At 36.7% G+C, this 22,926-nt stretch overlaps 1 protein-coding gene across 1 annotated transcript in view; it reads right to left on the reverse strand.

Annotated features, from left to right (window-relative positions):
- Nucleotides 1-22,009, reverse strand: part of LOC110803825 (guanine nucleotide exchange factor SPIKE 1) — a 30,663-nt gene extending 8,654 nt beyond the window's left edge. The window contains exons 1-20 of the mRNA XM_022009354.2: nt 21,747-22,009; nt 21,541-21,622; nt 21,396-21,455; nt 20,783-20,945; nt 20,608-20,696; nt 20,067-20,176; nt 19,903-19,958; nt 19,394-19,491; nt 19,062-19,199; nt 15,281-15,592; nt 14,813-15,094; nt 13,766-13,933; nt 13,493-13,684; nt 13,313-13,356; nt 10,732-10,801; nt 6,374-6,535; nt 4,614-4,721; nt 2,963-3,000; nt 1,689-1,833; nt 639-765 (exon numbers count right to left, since the gene is read on the reverse strand). Coding sequence (XP_021865046.1) covers nt 639-765; nt 1,689-1,833; nt 2,963-3,000; nt 4,614-4,721; nt 6,374-6,535; nt 10,732-10,801; nt 13,313-13,356; nt 13,493-13,684; nt 13,766-13,933; nt 14,813-15,094; nt 15,281-15,592; nt 19,062-19,199; nt 19,394-19,491; nt 19,903-19,958; nt 20,067-20,176; nt 20,608-20,696; nt 20,783-20,945; nt 21,396-21,455; nt 21,541-21,546 — 2,368 coding nt within the window. The 5' untranslated portion in view covers nt 21,547-21,622; nt 21,747-22,009. The remainder of the gene's footprint in view (nt 1-638; nt 766-1,688; nt 1,834-2,962; nt 3,001-4,613; nt 4,722-6,373; nt 6,536-10,731; nt 10,802-13,312; nt 13,357-13,492; nt 13,685-13,765; nt 13,934-14,812; nt 15,095-15,280; nt 15,593-19,061; nt 19,200-19,393; nt 19,492-19,902; nt 19,959-20,066; nt 20,177-20,607; nt 20,697-20,782; nt 20,946-21,395; nt 21,456-21,540; nt 21,623-21,746) is intronic.
- Between the last annotated feature and the right edge of the window lie 917 nt (nt 22,010-22,926).

Consider the following 22,926-nt stretch of genomic DNA (forward strand, 5'->3'; position numbering starts at 1 on the left):
TTACAAGATGGTACTCTAATGCCTCCATACAACTATCCGTTTTCCCTTCACCTTCGATATTAAGGGAAGAAATCATAAGTATATCTAGCATCATACAGCTATTAAGTTGCTCTAGTCCTACAGTATTTTCTTGGACTTGAATGCCCTCGTAAATTTGTAAGGAAATACTCCGTATAATGAACCTATTTGATTACCAAAATAAGGGGATACCAAAGAATCATTAAGCGCATGGCCTTTCTTTTAAAACATTCATTCTTTCTTCCTATGAAAAGAAACCAGCACACCTCACACCGAAACGCTTGCGCGTTTCTCGTTTAGCGCCTAGGAAAAAGCACATGAAAGCGCACGCCTCAGCCTGCCTCTTGAAATTCGCTCTGCCTTGACTTCCTACATGGATTTTGCTCACGCCTGATATTGTCTGGCGCAACTTGTGCGCACTTGCGAAAACTAAGGCGAAAATAACAAATTGATCCTTTCTCTTGTAACCAAAAAAAAAAAAATGATAAAGAATTCTACCAAAATATTTCCATGCAAATAAAACAGTCAATGCAAATGTAAGAGTGTAAGACAAACGCATGAAATAGCTATGCAAATGTAAGAGTGTAAGACAAACGTATGAATAGCTACAGATAAACTACCTGAGGGAAGGGTATGATTTAGAAGTCGTATTTGTTCCAAAGCCATTGACTTCACAATAAGCTCAAGGAAAAACCAAGACATTGCCAAGACATCATCATATACCGGTCCCACGCGGTAGCCTTTTGCCTATAGACATAAAAGGTATAGTCATATTAGCAGGAATGTCTTACTACAATTAATGTAAGTGATGAAAGGTATTCAATTGCAAGAAAAATAGACAATTATACTCCCTACGTTCTTAAATGTTAATCCCTTTTGGAATCTAAGACAATCCAACAAAAGTACAATTGTCACATGAATTTCAATAGAATATAACCCATGTGAGTAGGAGAGGGAAATAATTAAGGGGTTTAATGCGGATAAAGGTTTACTTGAGAGTAAACAAGGGGGCCATTTGGATACTTATAAGGGTATATAAAGGGGATAAATGTTGAACAAATAAGGAAATATTCCAAAAGGGGCTAATAAAAAAGAACAACTCAATAAGGAAAGGGGACTAACATTCAAGAACGGAGGGAGTAGTATAAAAGGTTTCGTTATAACATTTATTCTTTTCTCAACGTCATCACTTCTCACGGAACCATGTAAATCTTAGTTTCTAACCAACCCCGTTCCGCAAGTATAAAGTCCCAAAAACACTTTAAAACCCACATGGCAAACATAAAAGCTATGCCTAACTCATGCTAACATTAAACATCTAGAATCATCTTCATCTAATTTTTACTAATTGCTTGAACATACTCTTGACACCATCAACAACAAACAACACACATCTCTGAGAGAATGTGTGGTTAAGATTTGGACTTTAGCAAACTATTTCAACTTATTAGCCATCAACATTTTCTTAGTGTCATTCAAATTGATTGATAAGATCTTAACCATTCCTCATTTGAAATATTCCTGTGGATGGGAAAATTATATGACTAGATTGACCACCAACAATAGTATAATTCAAGGAATAGTTGGATAAAAAAAGTTGCACTACACATTTGTTCACCTTCCTATTCTCACCGGTTTCATACATGAAAATAATTGAAAGGAAACTGTACCTTACTACGTGCTAAGCTTCCCCACACAGTAGAAAGACCAGAATAAACTGGCAATTGACGACCACCAAAGTCATCAAAAGCATAATCAACATAGCTAATTAGAAAACGATTTCTCTCTGCATCATCTGCCGATTCTTGCTGGACTCTGGGTGAACAATAGAATGCTTTCTCTACTCAGTAAAGTGATGAGGAGTCCAATCCGTATCCAACAAAACCAAAGTCAACTAAAAGTGATGTGAAACTCAAATTAAATGAGCCTTAGAAATAAAAAAAGGAAATAACGTTAATGCCTCTATGCAAATTGATTATTCCCCATAATTGCTATTTGTGACAGAAGCAAATGTGTTATTGTTTTTTCCTGGTTATTTCGTGATTCATTTTTCCACACAATTTCATAGGAGACGAGCAAAGGGAAGAAGACAAGAAATCCTTTTAGAAAAAGGGGGAAAAAAAGCCACTGGAAGCAGCAAATGCCATTAAGAAGGAAAAAGTGTCAAATCAAGCAATGAAACTGCAAAAATGTCTGTATTTAACCCCTTAGAAACAACATGACTAATCCAAGGAACTGACGTAAAGACCCAAAATCAGTTGATATAACAAATAAATGATTATCCCAACAGATATACATGTCCTTTATTAATTTCTAACCTAAATAATAGGGCATGTATTTCCTCTGTTTATTAATACTTGCAAAACACCTCTTTGGGACACTTTTTAAGGGAGTGATTGGAGAAGGTAATCGGCCAATTTAATTAAATAAAGTTAAACCATAAAAACATAACACTTTCCTCTTTACGATAATAATAGTTTTTATTGATCAATTTGTCCACTTACCATCTTTATTCTCTAATCTCTTCCTTCAAAAGTGTACTAAAGAAGTGTGTAGCAAGTAAAAGAAAACAGAGGAAGTATATCTCCAAGATAACCTTGTTTAACTGGATAATGCTCAATCTTTCCCTTCCCCCCATCAAACAGCAAAGGTCTATGACTTCCCTATTCCCTTTAAGTGATGAGTCATGAGGAACATCTAGTAACATCACGAACGTGAATGTTATCTCTACAGTTATCCCTTTTGTTCTTGTTCTGAATTTTATTGATAAATTCAAATAAAAAACTCTGTAGGTAATGAACCCATTTATCGTAAACGAGTCCATTTACCATTAGCTCACTACAATATTGCAAAAGTTCTGATGGCCCATCAAGAAACAGATAGAACAATGTGCACATCATGGATCATACTTCTAGAACTTCTCAGGCATGATAGAGGATTATACCGAGTCAAGATATTAACCATAGCTCTAAAGGCAGCAACCTGCACGAAAAGGTTAAAACATAACAAAATTAAAAAATGATGGATAATATAAGACATCAGAGAACTTCTAAAACAAATCCTTGATTGAAACATTGAACAACACCGCTAGTTCTAAACTTAACCCCCATAGTCAATACTCCTTCGTTTCAGAATAAGTGCAACACTATCCTCTTTCTTTTCGGAATAAGTGTAACACTTTCCTTTTTTACAACTTTAACTAATATTTTATTCTCTCTCTCCTTCCACTTACACTTCTATTCTTTTATTATTTCTCATTCCTCCCACTCACCCCACTACCTTTTGTTTTAATTTCTCCACTCTCTATACATGAATAAAGTACCCACTTGTTGAATTAAACAAATCAAAACAAACAAATACATTAAACTAAGTGCAAAAGACATTGTTGCACTTATTGTGAACTGAGGGAGTATATGAAATCAGAGACCTTTAAACAAATCCTTGATTGAAGCACAGGACAACAAAGCTTTTTCTAAAGTTATATTCTAGTCAAAATTTTGGCATTTCTGTTTGACACTTCAGAAGGATCCTCTACTTCTTGAAACTTTTATTTAAGAACAAAAGAGGTAGAATCTAGGAGATCATTGACATCAAATTCTTGTATAACTTCACTAGTATCATAGCCACTCACAGCTTGGAACTGACTCTAAAATTTTATTTAGACGAAGTAGATCATCTGATAGACCAGAGATTTTGCATGGTACACTACTATTGAAATCTGATAGCTAATGCTGTGATTATTGACTGAACAAAACCAATCCAAAATCATACTATTCCTCCTTTTCAACCTAGCCTCTTTATGTACTATGCAAAACCTATTTCTGTTTTTATCCCTCCTTTATTATAATACGAAGTATTTAGTAGATATCCCAAATGTTTTCCTTGTCTAATCCCAAAACATACATAATGACCTAGCACGCCCACTCTGAAGAAAACCTAAGAAAACATACCCATCTCACAAAATACGAGGAACTTGATAGAAGATTTTCATATTCAATATGGAAAAGCCGGATGTCAAGGTATCAAACAGAAAATAAATGCACAATGCAGGTTCATGAGAGGCTGGAGGTCAGAGTTTGGTGATGTTCTTATATCAACGTGATGTTATGCCCTCTTCATCAAACATCCATGTATCATCAAGAAGACAAGGAGTCGTCAGGAAGTCGATGTCTGAGAGATATGAGAAAACAACAGAATTGGAAACAGCAACCATTTTGGCATAAGGGCTTCTTAACTACATGATTAAATATATTTTGGCAGAAAAAATGAAGGTGCCAGCTTATATATCACTGCAACAGAACTGAAGAGAGAGAAACAAAGTAACAGGACATAGTGCAGTTTTCCCTTGAATCCTAAACATGAAACAAATGATGATAAATATCTGTACAATGCTCGATTATGTGTTTGAAAGCACTTCAATACCCATAATATACACAAAATAATTTTGATAAAGATATCAACAAACAGGAAGTTTCTAAGACTGGAATTAAAAAAAACCCATTGTCAATTCCACAGATGCAGTCAACAAACTTGATAAAACACGAGGACAGAAAATTAAAAACAAAATTAAAATAGAAGCGAATTTGCAGGAGCACCTGAAGAGTTTCTCCACCATTCCCAATCAAATGGAGAAGCATATTTAGTATTGGATGAAGAAACTGAAGCAAGGCAGTGGAATCCACATTCTTGAAACTGTTAATAGCCTGCACGGAAGAAGAGTAGTAAGAATTGCTCAATTAATGGTGTTAAAATATGGTAGTAGTAGAAATATTAGAGGTGAAAATCACCCAAAAAAGCATGAAACTGGGAGATAAAAAAGAGTAACAAAAGTTCCTATGTGCCACAAGAACAAAATTGAGGTTAAAAAAAAGGTGAATGTAAGCACCACTTAAGAAAAAGGTGAATGTAAAAAAAGGTGAATAAGGACTATGCCACCATATCTAACTAAAGATGACACTTCCTCACAGCCTAAGGAATAAAGATTTAGGACCCCTCAACAGGATAAAGAAAATAAGATTTTGAAACCATACTCTAGCAGTTGAGAAAATATTGTTCATCCCACTCAAAGTCCATTTCCTCTACATTCTTATCTCTTCAACTTTTTCAGAACTTAAATTATTTTTATTAATCAAAAAGTTAGAACTGGTATTTACTTAATGTAACTGAGCCTTACTGACTGAAACCTATTTTTACTGATTGACTCTTACTTTTCTGATGGACTTTTACATTTGTTCTACTTGATTTTTTTCTCTTCAAAACAACAGATTTTAGATTTTTTACTGAATAAAACTAATCAGAACTAATTTTGCAGAATACTTCGTTTTATTATTATTATTATTATTATTATTTTAAGGTGAAGAGAACAGACCAATGTGCTTTATTCAATTGACTCTAAGTTCTTCTTATACAAAGGGAAGTTTATTACTCCCTCTATCCCAAACTATATTGCATACTTCCTTGAGATGGATGTCTAGAATTTTTTGCACATCCCTTTTCAAATAAATTGTTCCATACTTTTTATTTCTAACCCCACACATTCTCTTTCTTTTCTCTTTCCATGCCACACTTTCCTTAATTTTTCTTAAAATATTTTGCCTAACCTACTAAATAAAATAATATGAGATGCAGAGAGCATAATAAAGGTCCAAACAAATTAGGGTAAAGTTCCTAGAAACTAGCTCGACGAAAAATGCAAGTAATCACAAGGGAGTGACTGTGTCACGGTCCGAATGTTTTGACATCGGATCCATGCGGCGCACTCTTGCCTTTTGGCGGCAAGGATGCAAGCCTTGTGCAGAATGAGTGTCTCGTAGGGACACGAGCAAGCGTCTTATTCAAAATGGGCGCTCTTGCCTATTGGCGACAAGACCGAGAGACGAGGGTCGATCGGGGCGCTTGTGTGCGTACAGCAGGCACAAGCGGGACCAACAACTAGAATTTATCTGATTGCGGGACTTTGTGGGATTTGGGATGCTTTAGAGCGAGTGGCGGCACAATATCTATAAAGGCCTTCAACAAAACACAAGTAATAAAGCGATGAAAAGATTGGTGAGAAGTAGGAATTCATTCATTCATACCCCTCATAGAGGTTTATTTTGAATTAGCTACAAACTACCGGTGAACATTGGATTGACAGTAACATCATAATTCTATCTAAAGCCTAAAAAACTATTAGAAAGATCCTAGAAAGCAATAGATAAACAAAATACAAGTAAAGGAAGGTTGGATTCTAACCGATTGCATGTTTGTACCATAGTCCTGGGTCTTATTTTAAGAGAGATTGCATGCTTGTACAATAGTCCTAGGTCTTACTTTTAAAGGAGGCCGAGGGGTAATAATGAATGCAGGCAATTACCTCAAGAAGCTCAGATCCCCAAGGAGGGCTTGTTCGAAGGATGTGCCTATCATACTCGAGAAAGAAATCCCTAATGCGTTCATTTGCAGGATACAAGGAAGAACATAATCTCAATCGCAATCTGAAGGCATTCTTCCCATCCTCCAGATAGTCAAGCCTCTCCTAAATGGCAATGTAAATATAGATATATCAGATCATACAAGAGACTAGATCAGCAATGATTACAGAAACAACAGAATAGAAAATTATCCACAGATTAAGACTACTCAAGCATAGAAGAAATATTAACCACTTAGTGATCCGCGGACAGAAAATCAGGCAATCATAGCCTCATAGAACATCAAAGATGCAAAATGGGCACAGTAATCAAGCTGATAAACTGGATTTTCTGAATTCAACAAGACATCTATCGGTACCATATATATCACACATCAACAGGTTTCATCAAACCATCAAAAAAATGTTTCATTACGTTTCATCAAACCATCAAAAGTGTTGTATTTTCATTTATTTATATTTCTGCTACGTGGCTGAATATTAGGGCGTTAAAAGACGGGAGATCTATATATTGCAATGCAAGATAGGAAAAACTCATCATTCAAAAATATTATGAATGATGTTTAAGGAAAAATTAACAAAAATAATCCGAACTATTATTGGTCTTCTCATCTTAATCCGAACTACACTTTAACCTGAATAATCCTAATTTTATAGGAAGTCTTCTTAAAACAGTCTTCCACATTTAGCAACCTACAACATCCGGTCATTTCATTTAATGTTGACCTTTCCGGCTCTCCCCTTTCTTCTTCTTCCTTCTTATTTCTTTCTTATTTGATCCGTCCTTCTTCCATGGATGTATTGTTTCTCCTTCATTCCGCATTCTTTTTCGGTTTTTCCTATAAATAATTAGTCTGTAGTAATTATCCGACTTTGAATTGTTAGATTTTGCACACGGCAGCATGACGTGAATTATTCAACTTTAAACTTTAGTGTGTAAATTGTACTCCGTAATATGTAGATCCAATTAACCATCTTGATTCCTAATCAAATTGCAACTTCTAACAACTTGCTCCTGCAATAATTATACCAGTACATGTTCATTATTGACTAATTTCCAATAATCATCCAATAAATACCTATTTTGAAAAGAAAAAAAAACGCAAATTTCACAACAATAGAAAAAGATTTAGGGAAGAGAATGTGAATAGCAAGGTTTCCCATTAGCTCCAACAGTCGCTAACCAGTTGTAGAAACAATCAAATTTCACGAATTTCATTAAAAGTAATTGGTGGGAAGTGGAAAATGTTAAAGCTAACGAGTTGGGAAAAAAAAATGTTTGACATAGGAATTGGATTCCAGAGCATGTGAAATAGGAGGGTATAGAGGGCAGGTTGGTTCAATGGCCATGGTGATGTTTGCAGAAATTGCAGGGGGCTTTAGTTATGGCGAGTGAGGGAAGAAATTAAAACAAGAATGCTAAAACGACTAAAAATTGTAAATTACCGATTTTAAAGGTAACTGGTAAGGCTGAACTGTTATGAGAAGGGTAATGTTATAGATAGGATTATTCTAGATTAAAGTATAGTTCAGGTTAAAATGAGAAGATCATTAAAGTTGGGATTATTAATATTAATTTTTCCTAACAATAACAATAACAAGCTGAATTGAATTGAACTTAATCGAACTGAATTGAATTAAATTTTTCTGAAATTCAACCAAAAAGAACAGGGCCTAACACTCTTTCCACGAGTGCTAATTTAGCACTCGTTATGGTCTCAAATCGAGTAAAGCTTTGAATGAGTTTCGATCAAGTTGAGTTCGAAGACTTCAATCAGGTTGCGACTTAGCGCTGATTAACATCCCAAGTCAAGACCGAAAAACAAAGGAGTGCTAGGACCTTCGGGGAAAACAGTTGGAAATGGAAATGTATAAAATACGATTTGAGTTTTCCGAAGTTCCCTCTTAAAACACTTTTTCGGTCACTCCCAATCTAACTTTTTTGAAAGACCTCTTACAGTCTGATATTCAACTCATTGTTCTTTGATTTTTGTTCAATATTATAAGTTACCATGTAAATAGCCTCTAAATTATTCTGAATGTAAAGTTTAAACTGAAAATCCTATTTTGGCTGGACCTTAAGAATTAGAATTCCCCTTGCTTAACTCAAGTCGTGATGTGGATTTTAAACCTAAGATATGAAACTTGGTTACTTGACCCTATAACAAAAGTAAGCGATACACAATACACTCAATCAATAAGGTATTCAATAAATAATCTTAAATTCTTAATCAATCCTGAATAAGATCAAGGTCAGTGCATCACTTATGAAACACGATACATTTCATAAAGGAAACAAAAAACTCCATTCCTAATATAAAACTAAATAATAAAAATTTACAGGTCGATAAGAAAAAACCCTAAATAATACTCCCTCAGTTCCATAATATGTTCCACTTCATAATTTTGACACTATTTACAATTGAAACTAAAACATATTCGTGTGGGCTCTTGTATGATTCCAATGAGTAATTTAAGAATATTAAAACTTTGTAATAATATTATGTAACTAGATAAAAATTATACCCCCTTCGTCCCTAAAAGATTGCCCTATATACTATAAATGGATATCCCTATTTGTTTGCCCCATACCTTATTTGGTTTGTGGTCCCCACATGTCTCTCCTCACACATTATATTTAATCTAACTAAAAGACAAACTTACCTACCCATTTGCTTTCGAGTATACCTAATTCTTAATAAAGTGAATTTTGGATATGGGGCACTTTTTTAGGGACGAAGGGAGTATAAAATATGTATTAGCAAACGTGAAAAGTAGAAATTGCATGGTTGCCTGAGCTTTATCATGGGCACCTTTTTGTAGGGCGCATGTGCCTTGAGCGATGGCTAGGCGCCTGTGCCTTGAGCGATGGCTAGGCACCTGCCTTGAGCCTAGGCGCACCCAAGTCGCACTTTTTAAAACTAAGCTCCCTAGGAAACTAAATCATGGAATCGACCCCCGTTATTTCCAACCATGATCCCTTTTATTCCCCTTCCCATAATACAAACCTGGGATTTAAACTCCTTAGTAATCCCCAATCCCATATTCCCATCTAACAAACACCCCATGACTAACTTAGTGGGGGTGCTTAGGTGTTAGAATCCAACCTTCCTTTACTTGTATTTCTCCTTTCTATTGCTTTCTAGGATCTTTCTAATAGTTTTCTAGGCTTTAGGGAGAATTATTATGTTACTGTAATTCCAGTGTTCACTGACAAGTTTTAGCTAATTCAAAATAAACCTCTATGAGGGGTATGAACCAATACCTCTCATCAGAAGTTGCCTTTGCTTAATTCATGTGTTGTTGCTAGCCTTTATAGATATTGTGTTGTCGCATGCTTTTAAGCTTTTAAGACCCAACAAAGTCTCCCTCAAAACAGATACACTCTCGTAGACGGTCCCGTTTGTGCCTGTTGTGCGCACACAAGCGCCCCGTTCGACCCTCGACCCTCGCTCTTGTCGCCAATAGGCAAGAGTGCCCTTCAGAATCAGACGCTTACTCGTGCCCCTACGAGTCACAAGACACTCATTCCGCACAAGGCTTGCCTCCTTGCCGCCAATAGGCAAGAGGGCGCCGCACGGATCCGGTGTCAAAACATTCGGACCGTGACATTAGGGGTATCTCAAATAGAACATTGACAACCACCGAACATTTACCTAAATATAGGGCATGTCCTGCGGCTCGTCACAGATTATCTCTCCGAAACAATGAGAATGTGAAATGTTAATTTTTACGATCAACACAATTTTCAGAATGCAGACTAAAGAAAGAAATTGATGAATGCAGATGTCGTGTGCCCGATCAATGAGGTTGACTTGTTTTTCTTGCTAATTGATCACAACTAGAATACATTTCCCAACAAACCAATAAAAATGAAAATGAAAAACAGCTAGACAAGTATCTCAATCACGTCTCATATTGAATAACCAGAAAGATGCCACATGGAACAAAGTATCATAAAGCAAATTTAATCCCCAACCCCTTGCATCAAGAAACAAGTCCACAACAAATTAAACATACAAAGTTCAAATGTTTCAACTTGAAAACTTGATCCTTCAAGGGATGCTACACTAATCAAAGTCAAATGAACTGTACAGGGCTTATGCAGCCAAGTAAGGAATGAATAGGGTCAGGTGGAAATTAACTTATATTTTAAATACTCGGCTCATTCATTGTTCATTTTTGAATTAAACCACCTGTAAATTTAGCTTATGAAATCTTATACAATATACAAATTACCATCAACTTTAGCGATGCAAGTTGCTTACAGGAAGAAAAAATTTAACATGCTGAATATATACCTTCCCCGCATCTTGAAGATAATGTGGAATAAGTTCTCTCATGATCGGCAGTGAAATTTCAGATCTTGACCTGAGTTAACAAGTTAAACAATAATTTTAGATTTTCTGAAAAAAGACTGATACGGGATTTCTGGAAATTGGAGAATAGGTAAAATAGACGCATTGTTTGCAAAAAAAAAAGTAATACTGTTCTCGTTCAATTATAGCCAGCTCAGTTTCACTGCATCCTCCCCCCCCCCCCCCCCCCCCCCACCCCCTAGAAAAAAGAATGTACTCCCTAGTCCTTGACTCCTTGCATTGCTTAATGTTCTACTCGCTTTCCGTTCAGGGGTGATAGATAATGTTCTACTCACTTCTACTATATTCTATTTTGGCAAACACCTTTTACCATGCTACGCTCATTCCCCACAGTATTCACATCTTCCACTTACTCTCTCTTACTTTATCCACCTTTTCTTACACTCACCCACCTTTTAATTGTATCTCGTACTATATTCACCTTATTCTTACATAACTCACCTTTTTCAAATTTTCCTAAAAACAAGAGTCCACCATAAATGAGTTGAACAATAAGGAATAAAGGGAGAATAAGTAATGAACATAGATATACAGTTATCTGCCTAATTCACCTAAGACCCATATTAGAAATCCTTCTACTGTCATATTGTCTTTGCATAAATTTATTGTTTAAAGCTCCTCTGTTAATTTACACTCGGTGTACTTGATTAATTAAAATAGCTTACAATGCTTGTAATTTTGTTGGAGTTTATATTCCTTTGATCATTCGGGGCATAAACATTACTTCCCCCATCTTTTTAGATGCATCATTTTCATGTTTACACTATTCACACGCTCTACTTTCAATATTTTTGGTGATATGTACTTTCTATGAGTCATGGAGATCGTGTTAGATCTATCTAAAGTATATTTTCATAATACCAAACTTTGAAACTTTTACTTATTGACAATTAAAGATTTAAAGGTTGAAGTTATGCAGCGACAAGCATGAAAACGACAGTGTTGCATCTAAATAAAAACCAGAGGAAGTAGGTTCTGTGCACTAAACACAATGTGAAGGGTGTTCACAGAACCACCACAACTTAGAATACTATAAGAAACCCTTATCTCTTTTTACATTCACAAAGCCACCCTGAAACCCAATTTACCTTAAGCCTTCCCTTGACCCCTTTATCATACCCAATCCCCACCCAAGCCGCTTCCTTCTCTCTACTCCGCAGTTCTACCAACACATCACCACCGACCAAAACTAGCAGCGCAACCAACACCACACATAGGCTAATGCCGCCAAGAAAACTTCCCTTCGTTTTTTTCCACATAAACCATATACCAATAAGCCTCAGTCACCACAGCCACCCAGCTCTTTCCCCCCAAAAAATCAACTAGGACGTCCAGTCCAACAACCAACATAAACACATCAACACACACACAACCCTCCCAACACCACAAGTACACCCCATCGCCCACCTTAAATGGCGATTTCAGCTTGTCCTCACACAAACCATCCACCCACACCAAACCATTCCATACTCTCAGTCCCACCTTAAACCACCAAACCCTTCACACCATCAGCGATCCCCATTTCCCTCCTCCAAACCTAGAAACCACGCCAATTCCAGTCACTGCCCAAGAAAAAAATCGTAGGAGAATGTTCGAGAAGGAGAGAATGAAAAACACCCAGCCTATTCATAAGCATTTGAAAATTAGGGTGAATCATATTTATATTTATTAGTATAAGTATCAATAATAAATTCATTTGTTAGTTGGATAATGTGTACATAGCACGCATCAGTCCAGCTAGTTTAGGTAAGAAAATATCAGACAAATACAGAGAATAATGTACAGGTTAAAAGATCCGTAGTTTTCAAGAACAATTTGTGTCAAGAAGTTCTCTAAATATGACATACATGCATTTACTTTTACATGTAATTTTCATAAGCAACAAGCTAGGGATGGCTCAGTAGTGATTACAAAGATTGATTTATAGAGAATGTTCATCACCCAACTATCAAGTAGCAACTAATGCACCCATGCTTTCCCAAACTTTCACCTTTCAGTAGTAGTAAAAAACAATAAGTATTGTTTTATTCTTAATTAATTTCTGGCAGATTGCTGGTCCTCCCTCTTTCTACTTTCTTATCGTCACAGTGAAATTTGTTGTCTAAGAGAACGTTTATTTTTGCTTGCCACATATATTTCCACATAACATGGCCTATGATACTAATAGCAAGTTTGTGTCCATGAAAGCAGGAGAGATCTTCCCTTGACTGCTTGAAAACTATGTTACTCGGACTCTTCATTTTACCTTTGGTACCTGTGTGACTGTCTGACATGGGTAGGAAACTTGGACACTTCATTTTGGGCTAAGATCATGGAAATTTTTGACAAAACCGCCAAGTAGAACACTTGGAGCTTGGACACGTACTCATGTCCGACACGAGTCAGTAACATAGATTGAAATAGAAAAACTACGAAACAAAACGGCATAAAGAGCCTTACGACGCTGTCAAAGTTTTGCAAATTTCAATAGACAAGGATCTATTACGAAAGACCAAGTTCTTACTGAGCATATGTAGACAGTGGAAGTGCAGCATAGCCAATCACAACCTACAAAAAAAAATTGGACGGTTCCAATTCAGGCACAAAAACACCGGAAGAAGAAAAGACATGGAAAAAAAAACAGACACAACCAACTTTGGAGTGGAAAACATGCCGAAAAATATAGAGGAAACTAAGAGGTTACCGGTTTCGGAGCTTCCAATTTGGTTTGAAGGTCGACATGGAAGAAGGTGAACAGAAGATGATGCAGTGGAGTCCACATAGGTGGTAAAGAGACTTTAATTTCGTCATGATAGCAACCCACCCTTGCACCAACAGCAACTTGTGTATGAGCCCACTTCTCCAGTGATGCGCCAGGCTCCCTAGGGTATGTTGCCTAGAAACCAATGACAAGTAAGCTTAATGAAGAAAAATACCGAGAGACAATTAACAGTATGATCTTACTGTAGCTAGTTACCTCCAAAGGCTGTCGGCGAATATCAGTATCATCCTTCCGAAGTTCTATTCGTATGAATAGATTCCTTTTTCGACTCAGACTAACAGTCAAAGGATACACATAGAGACAGTGGAAAAGCTGCAAGAAAGGCTCATTCCTCGTAGTTGCACGGAAGTCAAAGGCATGGAACTGCAATTTGCATTAAATGCGCAATTGAGGGTTAGCTTATCTTTACACTCCCAACATCTACGATTTCTATTCCAGAATTCATATATTAAGGTAATAATAAAATGGAACATAATCAAAAAAACAAACAAACAACAAAAAATAATAGCATAGATCCATTCAGCATATTAAGGCTCATTCCTTTATGAAAAATTAGTCCAACAAACTGAATAGACGACTTCGAAAACAAATCAGTTGCTAGTACTAAATATTATTCTCATTATTATTCTCATTAGGTTGATCCGCAGAATAAGCACAAAGGGATTGTTCGGATAATGATGAGTCATGAGTGACACAACGAGGTAGTATTTTAGTCATTTTCTCTTTTATTTTACTTAGTCGTCTACCTTTTAACTTGTTTTAGCCTCCTTTGCCTATTCCATGCCTAGTTGATCTTTGCTCGTTTTTATCCCTTTCCTTCTTACTTTCGCCCTTTTTGCAAGCTTTTGCTTTTAACGAGTATGTTCATGTGTAAGGAAAGCATGTGAATTGGATCGAATGATGCGTCGGAGACCAAGAACGAACAGGTGAAGTCAACGGGAGTCAACGACGGTCCAAAGGAGCATTGGAATGAAGAAGTGGCCTTGAAGCTTTGGCTCGTTAGAGGTTTTCAAGGGTTTGACCAGACTCAAGAAGAGGTTTAGTCGAACCAGATTTTGAGAGAAGTCCCTGCTTCAAGTGAAGAAAATGGGTTTTGGTCAAACCTACCCTATATGACAAAGACGAAGTCCCACAAAACCCTGTCTAGTACATTGTAATGGCACAGAAAGTTTATAACAGCAGTGGCATCAACAGAGTAATACAATTACAACTCACTTCAGATGATGATAATGGCATACTTACTTCATCTGTCTGGAAATCCTGGTTCTCATGGGCTTTTAACCCATTTCGAGCAGATTCGTTTCCATCGGCAAAACATTGTTTTGATCTGGTGCTCTGACACCTATCCACATCATTACCTGGAACCTGTGATAAACCATGAATACCCTCCCCCATATCAAAGGATTCATTAGCCATACTGCCACTCTCTGAGATGTTTTCAAAGTCAAGATGCCCAGCGTGAAGCTTCTCAATCTCCAGTCTCAACATGCCTCTAACAGGCTTGTGGATCTTTCTTTTGGGGTCCTAAAAGAAAAAAGATGTAATTTTGAATAAACACAAGTCAAAAAAAGTATCCAGGCGGAGAGAGCTTATACTATAAGCTGAACAGGAAACAAATCGCTGAATTCACAAAAAGGCCACTATTTAAGAAAGCAACAGGATAACTATTGGGAACATCAGACGACAAAAATGAAATTAAACTCTACAGACCTGCAGAGAATCCTCTGTGTAGCTCTCTTTGACTTTGTTCAAGTTTGATATTTCAACAACGATTGAGCTCCCACTCAAATAACCCATCTTCCCATCTAAAGTGATCTTCGCAGTAGACTCTGATACGCCCTCGTGGAAACTGGAACCAGAAACACTTGGTGCCAGAGGGCTACTGGGAGAAGCAGTTCCACCAGAGGTTCCAGCGATGCTGTGGTCAAATAATGGTACCATAGCCCAAGCAAATGACTCTCTGAAAGGCATGATTCGAGACCAGACCTGCAATTTCTGCCTCTCTCTCTCACTCAGCTGTATCTGCAAAGTTGAAAGGAATTTATAGTTTTCAAATTCTAAGAAGATTTTACTCTAATATTATATTACGAAAAAGGTATTTATAAGACAACCAAACACCTAACAAGAAAATCAATTAAATAAAGCTCGCAAATCAAGTTGAAGACGTGGATCAGAAAACTGACCACGATACTACAGATTAACCATCACAAATAAATAAATTAAGAACATACATGCAAAAACCAAAGGGAGAGGTTCATATTTTTAATGAAGCAGTTAAAGACAAGACAGAAAAAATTTAGGAGCAAATTTGTACAAAGAGAGATGTTAGCTGCAAAAGTGTAGTCATTCCATTAACAAACTAGATGCCTTGATACATGAGAGCCTTAATTAAAAGACTTAAGTTCCAGGAGAAGTTATACGCACACAAAAAAGACGAGCAGGGTAGTTATGGAGCTGTTCGGAATGGACTTTTATGAGTATGAGTCGTAGTTGATATGCATTACGATGATGAAGTTACGAAAGTTTAAACGGGTCAATATTGTGACAAATCACCCAAATGTCAACTAGATGAGCAAATGAATATTGTCCTCCAACTGGGAAATCACACAACTAAATGAGCGCAGAATAACTCTCCAAGACTTGAACAATTTGATAATTTCTTATACATGCACACATTTAATCATGTTCAAATTTACCCTCTGTCCATCGTGTTCCGCAAATAACACAACTTTGATTAGTAATATTATCATAAGTGCTTCCTCCCTCAAAAAAATTAAAAAATAATAAGTGCTTTCCTAACTTTTTCCCTTTTTGTCCAGGGCTAATAGTATTTTGGCCCCCCTGTTTTATAATCTTGTTTGAATGTGGTATAATATCCTCGAATTCTTATAGACCTGTATTAGCAGCAAATATGGAGAGACTGTAGGATTGAGAAGGAGAATTCCCATTTTTTTCAAGGTGAATTTCTAATGGAGTTTCTTTTTATTTTCCGACCTCTATCTATAACCTATCTCGTTGGCCTGAGTTCTAACAAGACCTGCTAGTCTTCAGTACCACATCCAAAGTATAAGCCCTTGCTTTCAGCCAAGTCAATCTATCATTCACTGACGACCATCCCGCTGGTAGAATAGTATAAGCCTTAAAGCTAGGGAAGAGGAAAACGAAAGAACGGAACTAGACTTCGTTCAAAAAGTGGGTCCACGTTAAAAATTAAAACCGATTCTGAAAAGAACAAAAAGCATAAAGAGAGTTAGGTATGTGTTGAAGCATGTTATAACTTATAACCACCTTCTTTTCATTAATCACTAATATCCTTCTGTTTCTAATCACCACAAACGGTATGAAGTTCAAGTATGAAACACTACATTCGAAACTTACTCTTTACTTTTCTCCCCCCTCCCTCCTCCTTCATTATTTTCCATTCTCATCATCTCCTTTAATTCATCCACCATATAAGTATCATCGATTTCAATGTATCCACAATTCCCATGCTTTCTCTTTCTCCTTTAAGTCACCTTCCATTAAGTTTCGTATTCTTTAATCAAGGATGGAATTGGAAAAAGAAAATGCATTGAAAATGGTTCCAAGTTTGGCTTGGGCATTGGCAAGAGAGAGGGAGATTTCTTATCACCAGCCTTCCAATAACCCTCCTACTTTCGATCAACACAATAAATCCCACTTCACAAGATGGTTGTTTCTCTCACCACCAGCTCAGCACCACAAAAGACACCTAAAAGAACTCTCCATCTTATCGGCAACCCCAACTGGGATCTTGAAAAATGAGAGGTAGAAAAGAGGAATGCTAGATAAACATGAATGTAACAACATGATTCTCCCTCCAACAGAAAAATATACCCTCTTCCAACCACCTAATCTACTAGAAATTCGAGATAACAGGTTCCCAGAATGTCTCCGGCTTAGCTTACCACCAAGGGGCAAGCCCAAAAACGACTAATTCTGGACCTCACACCCCCACCAAGACTGCATACTCCCCAAGAATATCCCAATCAAGATTAATACCAACTACACCACAATTAGAAAGGTTAATCTCCAACCCTGAAATTAACCCAATGATATGCAAGATATAAGCACCTTCTTAAACTTTAACGATCTACTGCTAAAAACAGAATAGTTTCGTCCACCTAATGTAAGTGGGCAACCTGCACCGGCTCTCATTCCACCTTAAAACCCTTAATCAACCTCTTTCAAACGTCCTACCCAGCACAACAACAACAATGACTAAAAGGAATGGAGACATGGGATCCCCTTGTCGCGAACCCTAACATGAAGTAAACCACTCCTTAGGAGAATAATTTACCAAAAATCAACAAATTTGTGTGAGAAAATCACCATTGATCCAATCTCTCCACCGATCTCCAAAAGCCTTCTTCTCCAACACGAAATCTAAGAAACCCCTATACACCCATAACCCATAAGCCTTCTCAAAGTCTTACCTTGAAAACCAACCCTTGTACTCCTCTTTCACGAGCTCCATCTACCACCTCATTAGCCACACGAGTCGCATCTTAAATTTAAAAGCATTTTGTGATTGAGAAATGGTATAAAAAAGCATATCCCATAGCCGATAGGCAAACCCTTTTGTGACAATTTTTATAAGCATCGTAATCAACCAGATGGAAATCCTTCACCTTAATAGAACAATCCTTCTCAGGAACCAGAGGAGTTAAATTGGAGTTCATACACTCCCAATAACACCTGTCTCATGAAACTTCTCCAAAAAAGCTAGGACTTGTGCAACTGTCGAACTTAATTACATCTCAACAATCTTGATAAAATGCCAAAGAAAACGGCTGGTCTTACCTCCCCTCCTGCTCCTCAAAGGCTCTCTCTAACCACCATCCAACTTAAAAAGGAATTTGATCTCAATCCTAAGTTTATAATTTTATAAACCACTCTCGGATTTTTCTCCCTTGTTAACCTTCGTGCCACACACTAATGCTATCATTGAGCTTAGACGGAGGGAGAATATAAATTTCAAAAAGTTTATAAACACTTTAATAGATCCAATAGCACCACAACTTGTTTCATGGTGACCGTTTCAGCAAAAATCAGACTTGTTTTGCAATTCTCCAAACTAAACTATTTGCACCACATAAAAAAGGCCAAAATAAGCATTGTTTAGGGAATGATAAGATGAGGCAACTATCCTTAATGGAAAAGACAAGAACAGGTGGTTACAGACAAATGCCATCATTTATTCTCATCAAGGGAATATTGAATATTCTTCTCTATCTTTATTGAAGCTTTATCAAGGAAAAGTCTACAGATTCAACTTAAAGAATACGCAAAGTGTGGAGGAACAATATAATGAACAAGCAGCCATATTCTCCTTTCCTTGTCTTTCTTTTGCCAACTCCTACTACTCAAAGTCTCAGACATACAATGTCCACAAGACGCAGGCATCACAAAGAAATACTTATTGACCGAGTCAAATTAGAAATACAAAGCTTGAAATAAACGGAATACATACTGGTTCTTTTCGGGAGTAGACAGAGGAAGTGATGCCTCCTTCTTCAGTGGCAGGCTTCTCTAGCTGGATCAACAAGCAAACTGATGCTGAAGGAGCATCTAAGTAGAATATTGCTCGAGATTCATTTGAAATCCCAGACTGCAAACAGGTGGATAAAAAAGAAGGTTGTAAGTATCCAACAATACTTAATAAAAAGGGACTTCTAGAAGGGTATAGAGTCAATAGACAACAAAAGTCCCTTTTCGTTCCACTTTCAGAATTTGAAATGACATTAATTCTAGGAGCTAGACATGGCTGAAGTGGTAATACAAGATTACTCTTCCACAACTTACATTTTCCATTTCTGTAGGGAGCACCTGAAAAATGAAGTCTTCTGATAACTTTTCTTTTTTCTCTTTGTTGTATAAGCAAATAGTACCATAGAATGGTTCTGCAGAGGTAACATATTCTATGTCAATCTAAAATCATGAAGTCCAAAAGTTAAAAAGATGGGATAATAATATACTTCATACAAGACAATTATACAAGATGTTTGCTAGATATTTTTGAATAAAAGATGTATGAAAATAAAGTTGGTTTCAACAAAAAAAAATCTTTTGGATTGTGCAATTAGAACTTCCAAATTCTTTCTTATAAAAATTACTTTTCCTTTCTTACCATGAAATTCTTTTAACAAGGGAATCAGACACACAACCAATTACTTTTAGGTTAAGTGGGGGATCAATGGCAATATTTGTTTGTGGGATTAAGAAATTGTAACTTTTGTTTCATAGACAAAACAAAGTGTCTACCGCAATGGTTACCAAAGTCCATAAAACCTGAATAAAGAGTAGACACTAACCAGCTAATCCAGCTTGAAACAAAAGGGACAGAACTTTGACAGAGATCTTCAATCCACTGAGGAACACAATATAACAAATCAATCAACATTGGACACAGGTAATACTGAAACAGCTAAAAAATACATATGAGGGGCGAAAAAAAAGGAAGGTAAAATTTGTCAACCTTCCATATTGTACTTGAGTTTCTGGAAGTCTTTGACCAAATACCATAGACCTCTCACTCTCCCAGTCAAATGCTGGTTCATAAGCAGGCAACGGGGAGAAACCAAGATGCTAAACAAACACCAGACATGGGAAACGGCAGGTCAGAATACATTTCTATGAAATTTTCAAGAAACCAATACGAATTAAAAAAAATAACATTCGTTTCAAAATAGTTGCACCACTTTGACTTTCACATTTGCCAACGCATAACTTTGACAATCCACACTTATAAGTTATAATTATGCATTAGTAAAATTAAAAAAGTTGATATATTTAAATTATACATTTAGACAAACCCAATAACCTTTTACATAATGATATTTGCTTTCATTTGTTAGTAGAAAATTATGGTCAACGTAAAATAAGTGAATAGTGCTAAAAGTAAAAATGGTGCAACTATTTAGAAACAGAAGTAGTATATCGATTAGCACAAGATATATACAAGCAACTTTGACCAGTTGAAGCCTGGAAGATTTAGACATTTAAGTCAGAGAAGAAACCTCTCCAAACGGCCTTCCGGATGTGCTTGGTAATTCTTCATCAGTAACATCTTCATTTTCAATTTGTCTGGCCTCAGCAAGATGCATCTCTGAACAAATACCACATGACAAAAGATTAGATAACAAAATATATGTTGCATGATGGCTAAAGTAGCAATACCTTTAATATATTCACCTGTTTCAATGTCGGTGTCAGGCCCTTCATATATCTGATTTTGAAATGTAGTTGGACCAATGCTCTCATAATGTCCATACTTATTTTCATCTTTAACCCAATCAGCTCTGTAGCATTGGACAAGTTCATGCAGATGAGGCCACTGTTCCACGTCCTCGTCAAGCTGAAAAAGAATAAAGATCAAAAACAGACAAGTTCATGGGCTGCAGTCCTAAATAGCAAAACCAATTCACAAATCACAAAATAAAAAGTAAAATGACCAATGAGGTCTTGGCTTAGTGGTTATGTACAAGGTCACATGTTCAAATCCACCCTCCCCATTTGTAATTTGATAAACATACAACTCTAAGAAATACCAAATGAACAGAAGGATAAAATTCACATTGGTGACAAATTAATGCATTAACAAACTAAGCAGTTTCAACAATATAGAATAGTAGAGATTAATGCATCAACAAACTCAAAATACTTCAGCTAGAAGAAACCCACTTCCAGTGACTACTAACGACAATGAAAATGAGAAAATTCTTAGGCATTTATGCCCACAACAAGAGCTAATCAAAATTGAACTAAACTGAGAGATATAAATTAGATCTAATCAAGGAAATCTAACCTCAGCAACACCACTAGCTCGCGAAGAGAAGATCCTATGAGGAGGAAACACCAGCTTCATCTGCTTCCAATTCGTTCAAAATTAAGTAAAATGAATTCTTTGTACAGTAAAAGCAGCTTTAGGTTTTCTATTCGTGTTGAATTACCTTCATTATCGTGTTTGCTTGATTCAAACTCTATCAATAGCTTCTGTTAGCTTTGTTTTGGTGTTGTGAAATTCGTATTATCCTGTAGATAATTACCGAGAAAAGCCATTGTTACATCAGTGGAGCACATTTTTGAATCAATACAAATACAAATAAAATCAACAGAAAGATCGATACAATGTAACAAAATACTTGTAGATAAATACCGAGAATAGCAGCAGCAGAGAAGGAGAGGTGGTTGGCAAAGGCGCCGCCGACTAGAGGGAGGTGGTTGGCAGAGGCGCCGCCGACTAGAGTGGTGGTGATACAACTACAACATTCTGCTTTTGTTGGAGGAAGGAGATACAGCTGCCACTGGGATTTCACTCATTTCTTTAATTTTTCCTTTCTACTTCACTTCGAAGTAGTGTAAAACTTGGATTTCACTCATTAATAAACAACTCATTTTTGGATTTCACTCATTAGACTATCTAGTCTAGATTAAGAGTAGGAAAAATTTTACTCTACAATCGGTTCATTAGAATACGGTTAGTGCAATAATAAAAATACTTAAAATCTTGGACAAGACTATGTCACATCGTATTTTTATCTCTCTTTTTTTTTTGGCAAAACTATAACAAAGAGAAACAACTAAGCTCCTCTTCTAGCTTTTAGGGCTAGATCATGAGCTTTAGTCACAATACACCTAGGAACTTTAGAAATACAAAATTAATTAAGCAAACAAACTACACCAAGGATATCCTTCACGATGCTTTGAATCTCCTACTTGTCATGCTTGGATCACAAATTGCGCGAACAATATTCTCATTATGAGTGAGGACTTCAATTCTTGAGTAAGAGTGTGATACTTCCTTTAAGGCCATAAGGATTGCTAAGGCTTTTATTTGAAGTGGGGTTGTAGCCATAATTGGGTTGCTCCCTTCAAGTAGTACCACTCCATTTTCGATACCACGCCATCTCACTCCCGCACGCCACCTAGCCTTCATACATGCACGACCCAATTTCAAAGCCCCATCAGTTAAGAGAGAGATTGTTGTTGGGCCTTGATGTACGCATGTTGACCAAAAAATAGGAGTTATGTTTGCGCTTGTCAGGCTTGTGATCCCACTTTGACGATGAGCCACTATCGTCTCACATCTCCTCATACTTTCTTCCATAATGGTTAGGATAGAGGACGGGTTGGGGCTCATATTTCTAATAACTACCTCGTTCATGTGAACCCAAATACTCCATAAACTGAGAGAAGAATAGTTGAACTTTTCTTTGAATGTCATCATCACTCTTCCAAAATAGTCTTAAGTAGTCCTTTACCCATTTCTCGATCGGGCATCTAGCTTGACTTTCCCTCAACCCCAAGTGGCCAGAGCCCAAATTCTTTGTACAACT

The sequence above is a fragment of the Spinacia oleracea genome, chromosome 2 (genome assembly GCF_020520425.1).
Source record: "Spinacia oleracea cultivar Varoflay chromosome 2, BTI_SOV_V1, whole genome shotgun sequence".
In the NCBI taxonomy this organism is placed as follows: Eukaryota; Viridiplantae; Streptophyta; class Magnoliopsida; order Caryophyllales; family Amaranthaceae; genus Spinacia; species Spinacia oleracea.